At 39.8% G+C, this 17,001-nt stretch overlaps 1 protein-coding gene and 1 pseudogene across 6 annotated transcripts in view; one reads left to right on the top strand and one right to left on the bottom strand.

The window, feature by feature from the left end:
* The window catches only part of LOC118544478 (P2R1A-PPP2R2A-interacting phosphatase regulator 1), a 60,996-nt gene that overhangs the window by 38,417 nt on the left and 5,578 nt on the right, over window positions 1–17,001 (top strand). Inside the window, exon 10 of one of the 6 annotated variants that reach the window (XR_013444470.1) lies at window positions 5,646–5,665. The exons of 3 other annotated variants lie outside the window; for them this stretch is intronic. Coding sequence is in view for 1 of the 3 variants with exons in the window: in XM_078063869.1 (XP_077919995.1) it covers window position 5,646 (1 nt within the window). In the remaining 2 variants the exon portion in view is untranslated. Of the gene's footprint in view, window positions 1–5,120; window positions 5,138–5,645; window positions 5,762–17,001 lie in introns of those variants that run through there. 2 more of the 6 variants (XR_013444471.1, XM_078063869.1) reach the window with 2 other exon arrangements.
* LOC144380636 (U4 spliceosomal RNA) lies at window positions 6,828–6,896 on the bottom strand (annotated as a pseudogene).

The following is a 17,001-nucleotide window of genomic DNA, read 5'->3' as shown; positions in this document are numbered from 1 at the left end:
TTAATATATGCTGGATACATTTTTAGAAGTGGGGTCTTGGCATTTGATTAAGAGGTATTAGAGAAGGGGCTCCTGGACAGCTCGTCAGTTAAGCAGCCAGCTCTTGGTTTCGGCTCAGGGCATGATCTCAGGGTCATGATCTCAGGGTTGTGAGATCGAGCCCCTTGTTGCAGGGGGTTGATGGTTGCTCTGAGCTCAGCACGGAGTCTGCTTGAGATTCCCCCTCCCTCTGCCTCCCCTTCTGCTCCTCCTCTCTCTCTGTCTCTCAAATAAATAAAATCTTTAAAAAAAGAGGTATTAGAGAAATATATAAAAATGCAAGCTTGGAAAAAAGTCATCTTCTGCCCATCTTTTCTTCCTTGGATTTTTGTGTGCTTTGTTAGGCTGAGCGTATTATTGAAAGGCGTGCCAAGAAAGCATGTTTTAATAATCAAAATGGGAAATGCAGTGAATGGGTTTTTATTTAATGTTACTGTTGGCTTTGTTTTACTGCTCTTGTGAAATTGCTCTTGTAACTAGTGCCAGTTCTTTGCTTCATATATTTTGTGTTCATTTGTAGACAAAGCAGAGTGCACAGAGATCTTTTGAATTCTGTTATCAACGAATGGCATTTTCTTCTCCTAGTCTATCTTTAGATATTCTTGATGGAAACAATAGTGGTACAGGATCTTCTTGAATTCATCAGTTAGAATCAACACTGTCACATTCTCCCATATCATCTTCTGATTCTCGTTCTCCATGTATGTAGTAGATGAACTTTCAACCAAGTGATTCACCCATCCCAAGACTGTCTCACCAGTGGAGAAACACATGTTTGCTTCTCTCTCCCTGCCCCCCCACACACACAAGTTAGAGCAACTATTTCTTATTACCTTATTTTCTCAATTTCCTAAAATTCTGTTTATCTATGGAATTTGCATATCTAATTGCTCTGTATGCCCTTAAAACCAATGTAGTGATACTTTCAAAGATGTTTTCCAAATAAGAACTATATTGAAGATACAATCATGTCTTCAAGCTGCTAAAGTGTAGAAACATGCTGCACCTTGGTTTTTTAAAAACATAATTGAGAGCTCTATTTATTTATATGAATAAGTAGATAAAATTATAAGTCCTGATGAAATATAATTGTTCCATTAATCAACAAGTAAAATAATTTTTTAGGTTATATGCTGAGTGCCCATGCTAGTTCTTTTTTTTTTTTTTAAGATTTTATTTATTCATGAGAGAGAGAGAGAGAGAGGCAGAGGGAGGAGCAGGCTCCCCAAGGAGCAGGGAGCCCGATGCGAGGCTCGATCCCAGGAACCTGGGACCACGATCTGAGCCGAAGGCAGACGCTTAACGACTGAGCCACCCCAGGCGCCCCCCATGCTAGTTCTTAATGATATTTTCAATAATTGCTAGTTTCCTCTTGGTAAGGAAAAATCACCTATCTTAGAGCAGTTTTTAAAACTAAGCTAGTTATACTATGCTGATACAAGGATTGCCTATTTTGCACATGAATCCTTGGATGTTTAATTTGTTGGGAAGGAATAGGTAGGGGAAACAAGATGAAGAAAGGTAATTGAATAGCATGAAAATAATATGTAATTGGCTTCACTCAATTTGTACTTAACCTGATTATCCCTGATCAACTTTGTATCCTAATTCAGTATGGAAAAAAGACAATGTTGATAAATTGTGGTCTTTTACATTTCTATGAATTACTTTTTATTCATCATCATGACTACTGATTTGATTAAATAAGGCTTAATATGTTAGAGTTTTTCTGCAAGAATCATATACTTCCAGTTGTTCCCTAAGGACTACAAATGTTTGTTTAAACTTCAATTTTCTATTCAAAAGTAAGGGTTTTCTGAATAAGAAAAATTATTTGCTAAAAATTTAAAATCTAAAGTGAGTGCTTTAAGTAATTGAGGATGGCATTAGCATTTTGAAAAATAGAAATGTATCCTCATGAAGTTCAGAATTGGTTTAAATTTCCTCAGCTAATGAAATAGGAATGGTTATCTAAAATATTCATAAAAAGTTTTTCCTTGTTATTAGAAATAATCAGAATGACGAAAATCAGATATAGGTATGCCCCACATGGGAAAAAGACTGTTACATCAAGAATTGTTTGCCAGGGGCACCTGGGTGGCTCAGTTGGTTAAGCGTCTGCCTTTGGCTCAGGTCATGATCCCGGGGTCCTAGGATCAAGCCCCATGTCGGGCTCCCTGCTCCTGGTGAAGCTCCCTCTCTCTCAAATAAGTAAATAAAATCTTAAAAAAAAAAGAATTGTTTGACAGTGGCCCCAATGAAATTGAGTAGCATGGCTAGATATGTGGGAGAAGATTTTGTTCACCAATGAATAAATGAATATTTATGAGATGACTGGGATCCTGATAGTCCCTGGAAACTGGGACAGGATTCTACAAATTGGTCAAGGACAAGTGAACTATCAATATTGCCTTTGTAACTCAGCTCCTATACTTGCCAGACCCTTAGTGGACCAATTGTGAACATATACGGGGGCCCTCATGGGCTGAGGTGTGACTGCAGTGATGTTCCTTGCTGAAATTGTACATCATTGACAGACAGTGTCCTCATGTATTACTGACACTTGAGCAAAAGAAAAAAAAAAAAAAGGTTTGCGAAATATTCAGGTACAAAGACCAAGGATGGAGAAAGTGAACAGTGGGAGTAGGACTACTACTCAGTTGTATAAAGAGCTTTTATTTTATTTATTTATTTTTTAAAGGTTTTACTTAGTTATTTGTCATAGAGAGAGAGAGTACAAGCAGGGGGAGCGGCAGGCAGAGGGAGAAGCAGACTCCCTGCTGAGCAAGGAGCCCGATGTGGGACTTGATCCCAGGACTCTGGGATCATGACCTGAGCCGAAGGCAGACACTTAACTGACTGAGCCACCCAGGCGTCCCATAAAGAGCTTTTAATCAATAAATCTTGGTAATACTGACAATCTGAACACACCTCTTTCAACTCAGACAATTCCTTTCATTCTATTCAATTAGTTTTTATTGTTTTAGTTGTACTCCAGGATGCCACACTTACTATAATATGCTCAGAATCAAGGACTTCGTAGTTGGTTTTCCCGTCTGTTGCCTTTTGAGCTTTTGTATTGGGAAGATCTGTTTCTTATATGATTTTTCATTTCTTAAGTGGTTTTCAGACCATAGTAGTTCTAACTTTTACATGATATTTTTTGTGGTTGATTTTTTCTTTTTTGTTGTTGTTGTTGTTTCAAGTTTTTATTTAAATTCTAGTAACATACAGTGTAATATTAATTTCAGGAGTAGAATTTAGTGATTCATCACTTATATATAACACCCAGTGCTCATCACAACACCTGCCCTCCTTAGTGCCCATCATCCATTTAGCCCATCCCCCACCCACCTCTCCTCCATCAATCCTCAGTTTGTTCTCTATAGTTAAGAGTCTGTTTTATGGTTTGTCTCTCTTTCTCTCTCTCTCTCTCTCTTTCCCTTAATGTTCATCTGTTTTGTTTCTTAAATTCTACATATGAGTGAAATCATATGGTGTTTGTCTTTCTCTGATTAACTTATTTCACTTAGCATAATATACTCAAGCTCCATCCATGTCATTGCAAATGGCTGAGTAATATTCCATTATATATATATATATATAATATATATATACACACACACATACACACACACACTACATCTTCTTTATCCGTCCGGCTCTTCCTATAGTTTGGCTATTGTTGATAATGCTGCTATAAACATCGGGGTGCATGTGTCCCTTCGAATCAGTATTTTTGTATCCTTTGGGTAAATACCTTGTAGTGCAATTGCTGGGCAGGGAAATACAAATCAAAACTACAATGAGAGTGGCTGATTATTTTTAGTTATGGTAAGACTATATTTTGTCATCCTAAACATGCCAAGGAATTGTCATGTCAGTTTTCATAGTAAAAGACACGTATTAGTTTCCTAGGGCTGCCATAACAAAGTACCACAAACTGGGTAGCCTAAACAAAATAGATTATCTCACAGTTCTGGGGGCTAAAAGTCCAAGATCAAGGTGTCATCAGAGTTGGTTCCTTCTGGAGCCTCTGAGGGAGAATTTGTTAATGTCTCTCTCTAGCTTCTGGTAGATGCCGGAAATCCTTACCTTGCAGACATATCACTCCAGTCTCTGTCTCTCTCATCGTATGGGCTTCTCCCTGTGTTCCTGTGTTTTCATGTGGTTATTATAAAGACACCAGTCACTGGATTTAGGGCCCAAGCTAATCCGGTATGACTTCATCTTAGCTTGACTACATCTGCAAAGACCCCATTTCCATCTAAGGTCACATTTGCAGATACCGGGTGTTAGGACTTCAACATCACCTTTTGGGGTACACAATTTAATCCACAACAGAATACTTCTGGGATTTTTATTTTGCTTGTTTCATTTTTCTTAAGTTAGTTTTTTAAATCATCTATCTTATAACCCATTTTAAACAAGAGGTGACCGTATTGAACATAACATTGGTATATCTCCTTATATATTATACATATATGCTTATTTATATATATATATATATATATATGTATGCTTATGTACAGATATACTAGTTTTCACATTGTCAATAAAAGGATAAATGAAAGTGGAAGTATGGTTTTAAAATATTTTCAAAGCATCATTTTTAAGCCTTAATATATATTCGTGTTCAATCAAATATTCCTATTTTACTTATAATGTTATAAAAGAGCAGGACTCCATGGGACGCCTGGGTGCCTCATTCAGTTCAGTGTCTGCCTTCAGCTCAGGTTATGATCCCAGGGTCCTGGGATCGAGCCCCACCTCGGGCTCCCTGCTCAGTAGGGGGTCTGCTTCTCCCTCTGCCTGCCGCTCCTGCTGCTTGTGCTCTCTCTCTCTCTCTCTCGCTCTCTTACTCTCTCTCTCTGACAAAGAAATAAATAAAATCTTTGAAAAAAAAAAGAGCAGCACTCCAGATTCATCCTAACATGAAGACTCACTGCAGTAATAAGTAAGATTCTCAGGTCAGGGTAAAAAATATGGTTCTGAAGATTTATAATGACTAAATCAACCAATCAAGCTTGTAATTTCAAGTATATTCAATTAAGTATCTAATGAGTACTTTCTCTGTACAGGAAACTATACTTAAAATTGTAGGATATAGGAAGATGAGTGAAATACCATCCGTCTCTTCAAGCAGGATAAGTACAAAAATCATACTGATAGCAGCAGTCTAAGATGACTACAGATATGCATATGAAAGTACCTCTGAACTATGAAAGTAGGAGAGGAAGACAATGTTGGAATGATAGGATTTTTAGAAGCCTTCTAGTCTACCTTTCTTTTTTTTTAATTTTTTTAAATTTTATTTTATTATGTTATGTTAGTCACCATACATTGCATCATTAGTTTTTGATGTAGTGATCCATGATTCATTGTTTGCGTATAACACCCAGTGCTCCATTCAGTACGTGCCCTCCTTAATACACATCACCGGGCTAACCCATCCCCCCACCCCACCCCCCGCAAAACCCTCAGTTTGTTTCTCAGAGTCCATAGTCTCTCATGGTTCATCTCCCCCTCCAATTCCCCCCCCTTCATTTTTCCCTTCCTACTATATTCTTTTTTTTTTTAAACATATAATGTATTATTTGTTTCAGAGAGTCTACCTTTCAATGCAGAAATCCTTTTAAGAATTCCAGACAGGGCGCCTGGGTGGCTCAGTTGGTTAAGTGACTGCCTTCGGCTCAGGTCATGATCCTGGAGTCCCGGGATCGAGTCCCGCATCGGGCTCCCTGCTTGGCAGGGAGTCTGCTTCTCCCTCTGACCCTCCCCCTCTCATGCTCTCTCTCTATCTCATTCTCTCTCAAATGAATAAATAAAATCTTTAAAAAAAAAAAAAAAGAATTCCAGACAAATGATCTTTTAGCCTTAGTTTGAAATCTTGTAGTAATGAACTGACTTTTGTCACACAACAGTTCATTCTGCTGTTGGACCACTCTCACTATCAGAAAGCTCTTACGTTAAAAGAGGGGATGGGGTGAGAATTTGTATCTAGGTGGCCTGTTTCATTGGCTCTTTAGAACTGAGGCAAATCAAATGAGCTATTAAAAGCAGATGAGTTAAGATTCTAATTCTGCATTAATCTTTGTCCCTGCTCCTTGTTTTTTTTTTTTGTTTTGTTTTGTTTTGTTTTTAAAGATTTTATTTATTTATTTGAGAGAGAGAGAGAATGAGAGACAGAGAGCATGAGAAGGAGGAGGGTCAGAGGGAGAAGCAGACTCCCTGCCAAGCAGGGAGCCCGATGCGGGACTCGATCCCGGGACTCCAGGATCATGACCTGAGCCGAAGGCAGTCGCTTAACCAACTGAGCCACCCAGGCGCCCTGTCCCTGCTCCTTGAATTGTTACTACTCCCACTACAGGACATATTTAATCTCATCTCCTAAATGAATTTTTAAAATTCACCTAGAAGCAACTATATATAAATATCCATGATGAAAATGCATGTATGATACTTTGGATATCTATGGAGAAAACTAATTACAATTTGCCTCAAGTGTTTTTAAATATTTTAGATCTTTAAAAGTTGAGCTTGAAAGATCTATCATATAGGTAGACTTCACTGTCAGATAGTTGAAACTATGCATTTAGAAAAGGCCAAAGAACAGTAAGTACTGCGGCAAAAATGTAGCTTTGTTTCCCTTAAGTTCCATGATATCTCAGATTTCTTCCAATGTGGTTCTTAACCCAAGAGTAAATGAGATTGCTTTTTATAAATGTCTATAATGTATGGGTGGAGAGCGTCATCTGTCATATTGGAATCTTGGAAACTTGCTCAACTTTCTTAATTAGCAATAATCGCACCTCGGATAAACCTCATTGGCTACGATACTGCCACTGCGCAAAGCTTCAACTTTCTTAATAGTGGGAGACTTAATGACCATGGCTTCTCAGAAGAAATGCATTAAATTAATGCAGTTATTAATTGAATCCTGTAAATTGACCAGTAAGATATATATATATGAATATGATTGGAGAGCTCTGTGGCATCAGTGACAGCAAACTGGTAACATAACTTCTTATATCAGCCTTTTATGGGAATGCCCAGACTACATTATGTGTGCAGGAGTCAGGAGACCTGACTTAGGGCTCCAGCTCTGTCACTCGCTGTCTATGACTTCCAACAGGTCACTTCACCAATCTGGGCTTCAGATTTCCAATATGTAAAATAGAGTTGAACTAGGTATTTATAAGATCCTTTCTGCCTCTTAAAATTTTATTGATTCTGTAAAAGCATCTGCCTTCATCTTTGCTCCTGTAACAGTGAAAGTCACGATGGCATTAAGCTTCAGAAGGCTTTAAGAAAATATTTAGGAAATTAGAGAGCTTTATGCCTAGTATTTTTATTCTTTCTGGCAACAAGAAACTCATTTTGTTCAGCCTCATCAATAGTTTCCTCTCTTCTATGAATTATGCATGCTTTATGATGAAATGTAGAAAGCTAATTTCCCCCTGGTTTCTTGTTTTGTGTGGATAAATGATCCTCTCAGGATTTCCATATTAATAACAAGTTCCCACTGACAAAGCACTCACCATAAAATTTTCTTTCTAGTAACTACAGCTTGAGACAAAACAAAATAAAGATACACTTGGTATGTTTGCTTCAGAGAAGCAAAAGAGACAGGGCAAAAAAGCTACATCAACTACAAAAACTCATGCACAATTCACATTCGGAAGTGCTTAACTAGTACTAAAACGCAGACTACCAGCAGAGTAGTTTTTCTTTTTCCTTGACAATCATTATATGGCTCTAAGAAAAACCCTCTAACTTCAGTTTAGTTGATTTCATGGCCTGGCTCTTGTGCTTGGTAACTCTCCACTGAACACAAAAAAAGGACACACTTGAAAGTCGCAAACAGCTGGTTTGTGACTTTGTGCTGAGGAAGGAAATATTTTGAAATTGCATTATCCCGTGGAGGAACCTAATTATAGTTTCCGTTTCTAGCCCCACTCTTATGAGGGGGGGGTTTAGTTTGCTTGCTTAACTAGACTTATATTAAACTCCGAAGTGGTTTACATTGAGTCCTATTCTTAGATAATCTTTTCATAAGTGTGAAGCCTTTGGAAAGGAAGGTGCTGGGCGCCTGGGTGGCTCAGTTGGTTAAGCAACTACCTTCGGCTCAGGTCATGATTCTGGGCTCCTGGGATGGAGTCCCAAATCGGGCTTCCCTTGCTCAGTGGGGAGCCTGCTTCTCCCTCTCCCTCTGCCTGCCCCTCTCCCTGCTTGTGCTCTCTCTCTCTGTCAAATAAATAAATAAAATCTTTAAAAAAAAAAAAAAAAAGAAAGGCTAGCATGTTGGGGCTATCAAGGCAAGTTCAGCTAAAACTCTCTTAAACTTTAATTGGAATACATTCCCATGCCACATTGATTAGCAGAGATTTAAAATTTGATTGTAGTATACATGGCTGTTGAGAGTTTGGTGAAACTGGTGTTTGAATTCCCTGTGGTGGGTTCTTAATGTCCTTTCTGGAGGAAGTTTGGTAGTATGTATTACAAGCCTTCAAAATGTGCACATCTTTCGATACAGCAATTCTTCTAGAAATTTTTCTTAGGGAAAAATATGGGACAGGTTGAAAAGGATGTTTACTGTAATGTTATTTGTAGTTGTGAAAAATGTAATGTTTTCAACAGATGGTGCTGGAGCAACTGAATATCCACCTGCCAGATAATGAGGTTGGACTCTTACCTCACAGTGTATACAAAAATTAACTCAAAAATAGATCAATGACCTAAATATTAAGAGCTAAAACCATTAAATTCTTAGGGAAAGAACAGGGGTAAATCTTTATGGCCTTGGATTTGGCAATGGATTCTTAGATATATCACTAAAAACATGAGCAACAAAAGAAGAAAACAGATAAGTGGAACTTTATCAAAATTAAGAACTTTTGTGCATGAAAGGACATTAACAAGACAGTGAAAAAGATAACCTGTAGAGTGACAAAAAATATTTGTAAATCATATCTGATGAGTTTAATCTAGAATATGTAAAGAAGTCTTATAACTCAGCCACAAAAAGACAAACAACCCAACTAAAATATGGGCAAATGACTTTATAAATAGACATGTCTCCCAAGAAGATATACATATGGCCAATAAGCACATGAAAAGATGTTCCACACCTTTAGTCATTACGGAAATGCAAATCAAAACCACAGAGAGAGAAATCACTTCATACCCACTAGGTTGGCTAGAATCAAAAAGATAGTAACAAGTATTGGTGCAGATGTGGAGAAATAGAGGACTCTTGTACATTGCTGTTTGGAATGTAAAATAATGCAGTGACTGTGGAAAACATTTTGGCAGTTCCTCAAAATATTAAACATTAAACATATAAAACATATTAAACGTCCACAAAATATTAAACTCTATGATAACATAGAGTTGTCATAAGATCCAGCAATTCCACTCCTTGAAAACTAGCCCTCAGACAGATACTTGTATGCTAATATTCCTTGTGGCACTATTCACAATAGCCAAAAGGTGACAACAACCCAAGTGTCCATCACCAGATGAATGGATGAAAATGTGTTTGATACATACAATGGGATGTTCTTGAGCTATAAAAAGGAATGACATTCTGGTACATACTATCACATGGATGAAATTTGAAAACATTATGCTAAGTGAAATAAGCCAGACGCAAAAGGACAAATATTGCATGACTCTGCTTACATGAGATATTTAAAATAGACAAATTCATAGAGATAGAAAGTAGATTACAGGTTACCAGGAGCTGGTGGGAGGGGGAATGGAGAGTTATTCTTAATGCATATTAAGTTTCTGCTTGGGATGATGAAAAAGTTTTGGAACTAGATAGTGGGAATGGTTGCACATCGTTAATATAATCAATGCCACAGAATCGCATACTTAAAAGTGGTTAAAATGGCAAGTTCTATGTAAAAAACAAAAAAACCTAGTATTTAACACTAATGGATCCGTTAAGCCATCATTTCTCAGGGTGTTTTATAAAATGTGAATAAATAAGTGTCCTGAAGAATGAAAGAAGGGGAAGGCCATGGGGAGTCTATGGTCAAGTAAGTTTAGGAAAATCATTTAAAAACATTTCTTTACCATTGTGAAAGCCCAGCGAAAGAGATACGGTATGAAGCATTTTTAAACTGTTTAAGTTCTTGTTTTTGAGGGTCATCTTGTGAGATTTATGTTATGTAGACCCTTTGGAAAACATTGGGTTAAACAAATTACAGTACCTTCATTCCATGGAAATCTGTGCACCCATTAAGAATGATGACATGGTCATATATCACTTGACATGGAAGGATGTTTATACTATATTGTAAAGTAAAAAAGCAGTGTGATTAATGGGATTTCATTTTTGTTTTAAAAAAATATATGTATATATTTTATATGGATATATAACAGAAAAAAGTTTGTAAGGCTGTATGCCAAAATGCTTAAGTCTCTGGGTGGTGGGAAGATGGATGATTCTGTTTTCATTTGTTTTTCTCTTTACTTGTCTGTATTTTCGTATTTTTCCACATGGAATATTGGTTACTTGTATAATTGAGAAATAATAGAAGTTAAAATAAATATATTTTAGAAACCTATCTGCAGTTATTAATTATATGAGGGAGGGGATGAGAGGATCAGGATTCCCTTACCACTTATTGGACTATTCACTTACTTCTATTTGAACTTTCACTAAAGGAGAGTCAAAGGGCCTTTCAACTATTAGAAAGTTCTACTCATTCAAAAATGCTTCCTGATAATGAACTGAAATCTACCTTCCATCATTTGGTCCTAATTTGTCATAGGGAATACCACAAAATAAACAAAATCCAGCTCCTAGTAACAAGGATTGGTGAGGATATGGAGAAATAGGACCCTTGTACATTGCTGATTAGAATGTAAAATAATGCGGTGAGTGTGGAAAACATTTTGGCAGTTCCTCAAAATATTAAACATAGAATTATTATATGATCCATGAATTCCACTGCTTGAAAACCAGGACTCAAACAGATACTTGTATGCTGATGTTCCTTGCAGCATTATTCACAATAGCCAAAAGGTGGCAATAACCCAAGTGTCCATCACCAGATATTTGGCAAGAGCGACCATCTTTCTCCTCTAGGTTTCCATTCTAGTCTTTATGAGATGGTTTCTAGACCTTGTTACCATCCTAGCCATTGGCCTCTGAATGTTTTCCAGTTTGTCAATATCCTTCAAGTGTGGTACCCAGAAATGACCACAACACTCCACATGTTTCTTTTCCCATCTCATCAGTTCCTTAAAAACTGTGATATTCAGGGGCGCCTGGGTGGCTCAGTTGGTTAAGCGACTGCCTTCGGCTCAGGTCATGATCCCAGAGTCCTGGGATCGAGTCCCACACCGGGCTCCCGGCTAGGCGGGGAGCCTGCTTCTCTCTCTGACCCTCCCCTCTCTCATGCTGTTTCTCTCTCTCTCTCTCTCTCTCAAATAAAATAAAAAAATCTTTAAAAAAAAAAACTGTGATATTCAATTTCTCTAATTAAAAAAGTAATTTCAGAATACTTCCCAGTTCAGTGTGACTGTACTTGAAATCCTATCATAAGATTATATATGAGAGATACTCAATTAGCTATTTTCCCATCTTTTAATTTCTAAGCTATATAGATGAATAAAATATTCCAGATCAGTTCCTTATCCAGTCTTCTGCATTTATTAAAAAGTTTAGTAGAACTTTTTATCAAGCACTAAAAGGAGCATGAGAAGAGATTTCATACTGATGGGGAGGGCAAGAAAGTCCCTGCAGTCTGGCCAAGGAATGTGAAGAACCTCTTGTCCTATACCATTTTCTACTCTTTTTCCCAATCATTGGTCCCAGTTTTTGGACAAGGTCCAGCTGCATCCAGAGTGACTGGCCTCTCTCTCAAGAGGCACCTAACAAGATGACAGCAGCATGCCGGGGTTCATGGTGAGGTAGAATATCATTGCTTGTCCTTAATCTGATCCCAGTTCCCCTGACCAACCTAGTTTATACATTGGTCTTCTTTCCAGCCTAATGACTCCTTTGCCTTTTATCCCTTTTGCCCTGCCTCCCACCTGGTAGGCACTATTTAAAAGAGCCTAGTAAACTGTATATACCAGCTCCAAAGAGCATCAGCCCAATGCCTTCCACCATGCATCTGTGCCTGTGTGCTCAGTCGTTTTGTTGGTTGGTTTTTTTGTTGTTGTTTTTTTTTTCACTGCTCCAGTTAGTGGAAGGCAAGCTTTATTGAGGCCACAGGGCCTTGAGGCTTGGGCAAGAGGCTGCCCTGCAGGCAAAGTAAGCCAGTGGAGGGGCCTCATTTGACCTTCACGCGACACAGCTTGTGGATGCAGCCCCACTTTTTCTCGGCAGCAGGTGACAGCACCGGGGTGCAGATGAGAATAACACTTACGGCAGATCACCTTGTCACGGTTGTATTTCTGAGCCAGCCGGTGGAGGGAAAGCCCTATGATGCCACCCCACAGGCGAAGTACCAAGTGCAGGGTGGACTCTTTCTGGATATTATAGCCTGAGGGAGCGTGGCCATCCTCAGCTGTTGGCCTGCAGAAATCAGACACTGCTGGCGGGATGCCCTCCTTGTCTTGGATTTTGGCTTTGACATTTTTAACAATGTCACGGGGCTCGACCTCGAGGGTGATCGTCTTGCCCATCAGAGTCTTCACAAAGGTCTGCATCTCTGTGTCCACAAGGCTTCCGCCATCACCCCACTATGGCCACCTCATTCTGTGTGCTTCGTTTTTTAGTTTCCCCTTTGTAGGGACTGCATCTCGGTGCATCATTTACACAGGATGTTGAATACATATACTTGCTAAGCAGAAGTAACTTTTTTTTTTTTAAGATTTTATTTATTTATTTGACAGAGAGACACAGCCAGAGAGGGAACACAAGCAGGGGGAGTGGGAGAGGGAGAAGCAGGCTTCCTGTGGAGCAGGGAGCCCGATGCGGGGCTCGATCCCAGGACCCTGAGCCGAAGGCAGACGCTTAACGACTGAGCCACCCAGGCGCCCCTAAGCAGAAGTAACTTTAAATCTTCAACTTTTGGGGGTACCTGGCTGGCTCAGTTCAGTAGAGATGTGACTCTTGATCTTGGTGTTGTGAGTTTGATCCCCACATTGGGCATAGAGATTACGTAAAAAAAACATAAAAAATAAATTAAAAATCATAAAAATATTTTTTAAAGTCTTCAACTTTTGAAGAGTTTTCCATTTACACTAATTCTTAAAATCAACTTTATTGAGATATAATTTACATACTTATCACAGATTGCACCCATTTTAAGCTTGCAATCAAGGTATAGACCACTTCCATTGCCACGGAAAATGCCCCTTTGTAGTTACTGCCCACCCCCACTGCTGGCTTCAGGTCCTCACTGATCTCCTTTTCTTTATCACTATAGATTAGATTCTCTTTTATAAAATTTCATGTACATATATAATGATATAGTATGTACTCTTTTGTGTCCGGCTGGTTTTGCTTAGAATGTCCTTAGACCATCCATGCTGCTTCCTATATCAGTAGTCATATTTCATTGTATGCATAAGGCACAATTTGTCCGTTCACCTTTTGATGCACATTTGGGTTGTTTCCAACTGGGAGCCATTATGAATAAAGCTGCTAGGGATAATTGTGTTTTAACTTTTGTGTGGATGTATATTTTAATTTCTCTTGAGTAAATACCTAGTAGAATTGCTATATTATAATATATTAAGTGAACACAGTGCCTAAAACAGCGTATGGCCTATTGGAGATGGTCACTAAATGCTTGATGACTGACTGAATGAATGACCATGGCCTTGGCCATCCATTATAATCTGGTCCCGCTCTGTTTTCCAGCCTCACCTCTTGTCATTCTCTGTGTGTGTCCCAGATGCCAGCAGTCCTGGGCACACCATGTGCCCCCCCATCTCTGTGCATTTTCTTACACTCTTTCCTCCGCCTTGAATAAATAATCATGGATCTATGCAAAGATTTGGTTATAAAAATGTTCATCGCAGTCTGAGTTTGTATCCGTGAAAAATTTGAAACAGCCTCAATATCCATCAATCAGAGTTAAGTTCGAGAAATCACAGTAACTCCCACTTGATGCAGGACAGTTGGGCTGGGTAGGGGATCTGAGCAGAGGGAGAGGATTTGTCATCAAAATTACAAATGCGCCTCGCCTTTGAATGAGGAACTCTGCTTTTCGGAGTTTATCCCACAGATATACTTGCTCACATACCAAATCAATGTGTGTTGGTGACTCACTGCAGTGCTTTTGTCACTCCTATTAGACACAGCAGTGACAGAACTCATTAAATTATTATGTGGAGCTATATTGATTGACATGGGAAGATCATAATAGCTAGCATTAATTCAGGCACTGTGTTAAGTGTTTTTACATATTTTTATCTCATTTAATCCTCGTAACAGCCCTGTGAGGTATTACTATAATAGTCCTCATTTTACACAGGAGGAAATGGATTCAGGGAAGTGAATTTACTTATCCAGGGTCAGACAACTAATAAGTAGCAAAGCTGAGATGTCCGAAATATATTATGACAAAACAATATGTACACTATGATCCACTTTTTTTTTTTAAAGGTTTTTTTGTTTTTTTTTTTAAGATTTTTTATTTATTTATTTGAGAGAGAGAGAATGAGAGAGAGCAAGCACAGGAGAGGGGGGAGGGTCAGAGGGAGAAGCAGACTCCCTGCCGAGCAGGGAGCCCGATGCGGGACTCGATCCAGGGACTCCAGGATCATGACCTGAGCCGAAGGCAGTCGCTTAACCAACTGAGCCACCCAGGCGCCCATGATCCACTTTTGTAAGAAAAAATACACATAGGGGACGCCTGGGTGGCTCAGTCGGTGAAGCGGCTGCCTTCGGCTCAGGTCATGATCCCAGGGTCCTGGGATCGAGCCCCGCATCGGGCTCCTTGCTCAGCGAGGAGTCTGCTTCTCCCTCTGCCTGCCACACCCCCTCCTCTTGCTCTCTCTCTCTCTCTCTCTCTGACGAATAAATATAATCTTTAAAAAAAATACATATAGATATATAAATGTATAGATGTGCACATAAAAAACTTGGAAAGAAATATATCAGAATATTAACAGTAGGCTGATGTGATTGTGGGTGGTTTCTCTTTTCTTCTTTTTGCTTATAGTTTTCTGATTTTTCTGTTAAATTTGGGGGCTGACTCGGAAGGAGGATGTGCCGCCAGGGGAGGCATGAATTACTTGTGTAATTTTAAAGATGACTAGATTTTAAAAGTTTGGTGGTAGGGTGCAGCAGTGACACAGATTTGTGGGAAGTGTTTCTAGACTGAGAGGAGAAACACCAGCGGGGAGGGAGAGCTTGCCCAAAGGGAAAGAGGATGGCTCCTGGGACCAAGTGCAGGAGAGAGCACGGGTGGGAGAGGCAACTTTGAGGAGGAAGTCCCTCATCCCCGTGAGGCTGGTTGGGGTGGGGGGGAGGCAGAGAAATGGGGGAGGGCAAGGAAAAGAGGGAGAAGTGAGAGAGTTCCTGCCCAGTGATCTGAAATCCCAAGCTGGCCCCCTACTGAGGGGTCAGGCGGAGTGGGCTGGGTAGGGGATCTGAGGAGAGGGAGAGGATTTGGAACAATCACTGAGAGCCATTTGATCCAGATATATAAAAGGACTGCCTCGCAGCCCTTGGGGCCCCGCTGAGGCTGGCTGGCCTGGCTTTGTAGCAGAGCCAACTTCATGACCTTCTCCAGCAATAGCTAGCAGCCTGGGAGTGGGGTGTGGAGAGAGTGGATGGTGGGGTTTTCATAGGGCTGGGGATCGGCAGAGCAGGTGCTGCTGAAGGTCACTGGGAGAGTGAGGCCAGGGGTCAGTGCTAGCATGGCTAAATGGCTGGTCACGGGCCCAACTTGGAAGAGGGAAGGGTGCCAACAGGCTACTGACGGCATCTGGGAAAGGAGAAGGGAGGAAGGACAGGCCGGTGGCCGCGGGGGCCTGAGAGGGTAGAGGGAGACCAGTAGGAAGCTGAGGTCAGGGGGCTGTTTCTGAGTCTGAGATGTTGAAGCCTCTCGTATGGAGCCCTGGCTGGCAGCGGGAAAGCGTGCGGATGAAAGGGTGAAGAGAGCATTACAATACCGCCTACCTGACAGAGGACAGCTTGGGAGTACCCATCAAAATTGCAAATGCAACTTCCCTCTCATCCAGCAGTTCAGCTTTGAGGAGTTTCTCATCCGGATATACTTGCTTTTGTGCGAGATGAATTTGTAAAAGCAGTCATCGCAGCGTTTGTCTGTCATGGCCACAGGTTGGAAGTAGCCTAAAAGTCCAGCCATAGCACACTCGTTAAACAAATTGTGGCTCATAAAACGGACTGCTAGGCAGCTGAAAAAAAGGAGGACGTTTCTCTTTTAAGTGTTAGAAGCGAGGTACAGAGATCAGTGGGAATAGTTCGCAGTCTCTTTGCTAATGCATGCTTTATAAAACACCTCCAGAAGGACACAAAAAACTGTTCATATAGGTTGTGTCTGAGGAGGGAGAGCTGTTGGCTGGGTGACTTGATTTGTTTGGAAAGCAACTTTTCACTTGTCCTTTTGTTTTGTAGCTTTTTTCTTTTTCTTTTTTCTTTTTTTTTTTTGCTTTATGGAAGTATAATTGACAAATAAAAATTGTATATATTCAAGGTATACAAAGCGATGTGCCTTTTGAATTTTGAGCCATGTAAATATATTACTTACTGAGGGAATAAAGTAATTAACTAAAAATATTATATAGAGATATACATATATCTATGTATAATTTGGAGCTCTTTTCTAGATAGTAAATCATTCAAATAAAAGCACAACAAGAACTCCCACCGGAGAGTTTGCTCCAAACCAGTTTGCCAGGGTAACAGGTGGGAATTTGGCCACGATGAAATTGACCGTGTGTCTAAAATAATTACTGAGCCTGGGTGACAGGTATATGTTTCATCTGAAACATGAATTCGCCACTTTAGTAAGGCAAAAA

This window comes from Halichoerus grypus, chromosome X (assembly GCF_964656455.1).
Source record: "Halichoerus grypus chromosome X, mHalGry1.hap1.1, whole genome shotgun sequence".
NCBI classification, from domain to species: Eukaryota; Metazoa; Chordata; class Mammalia; order Carnivora; family Phocidae; genus Halichoerus; species Halichoerus grypus.
The sequence above is the reverse complement of the archived record's forward strand: the minus strand, read 5'-3'. Positions and strand labels throughout refer to the sequence as shown.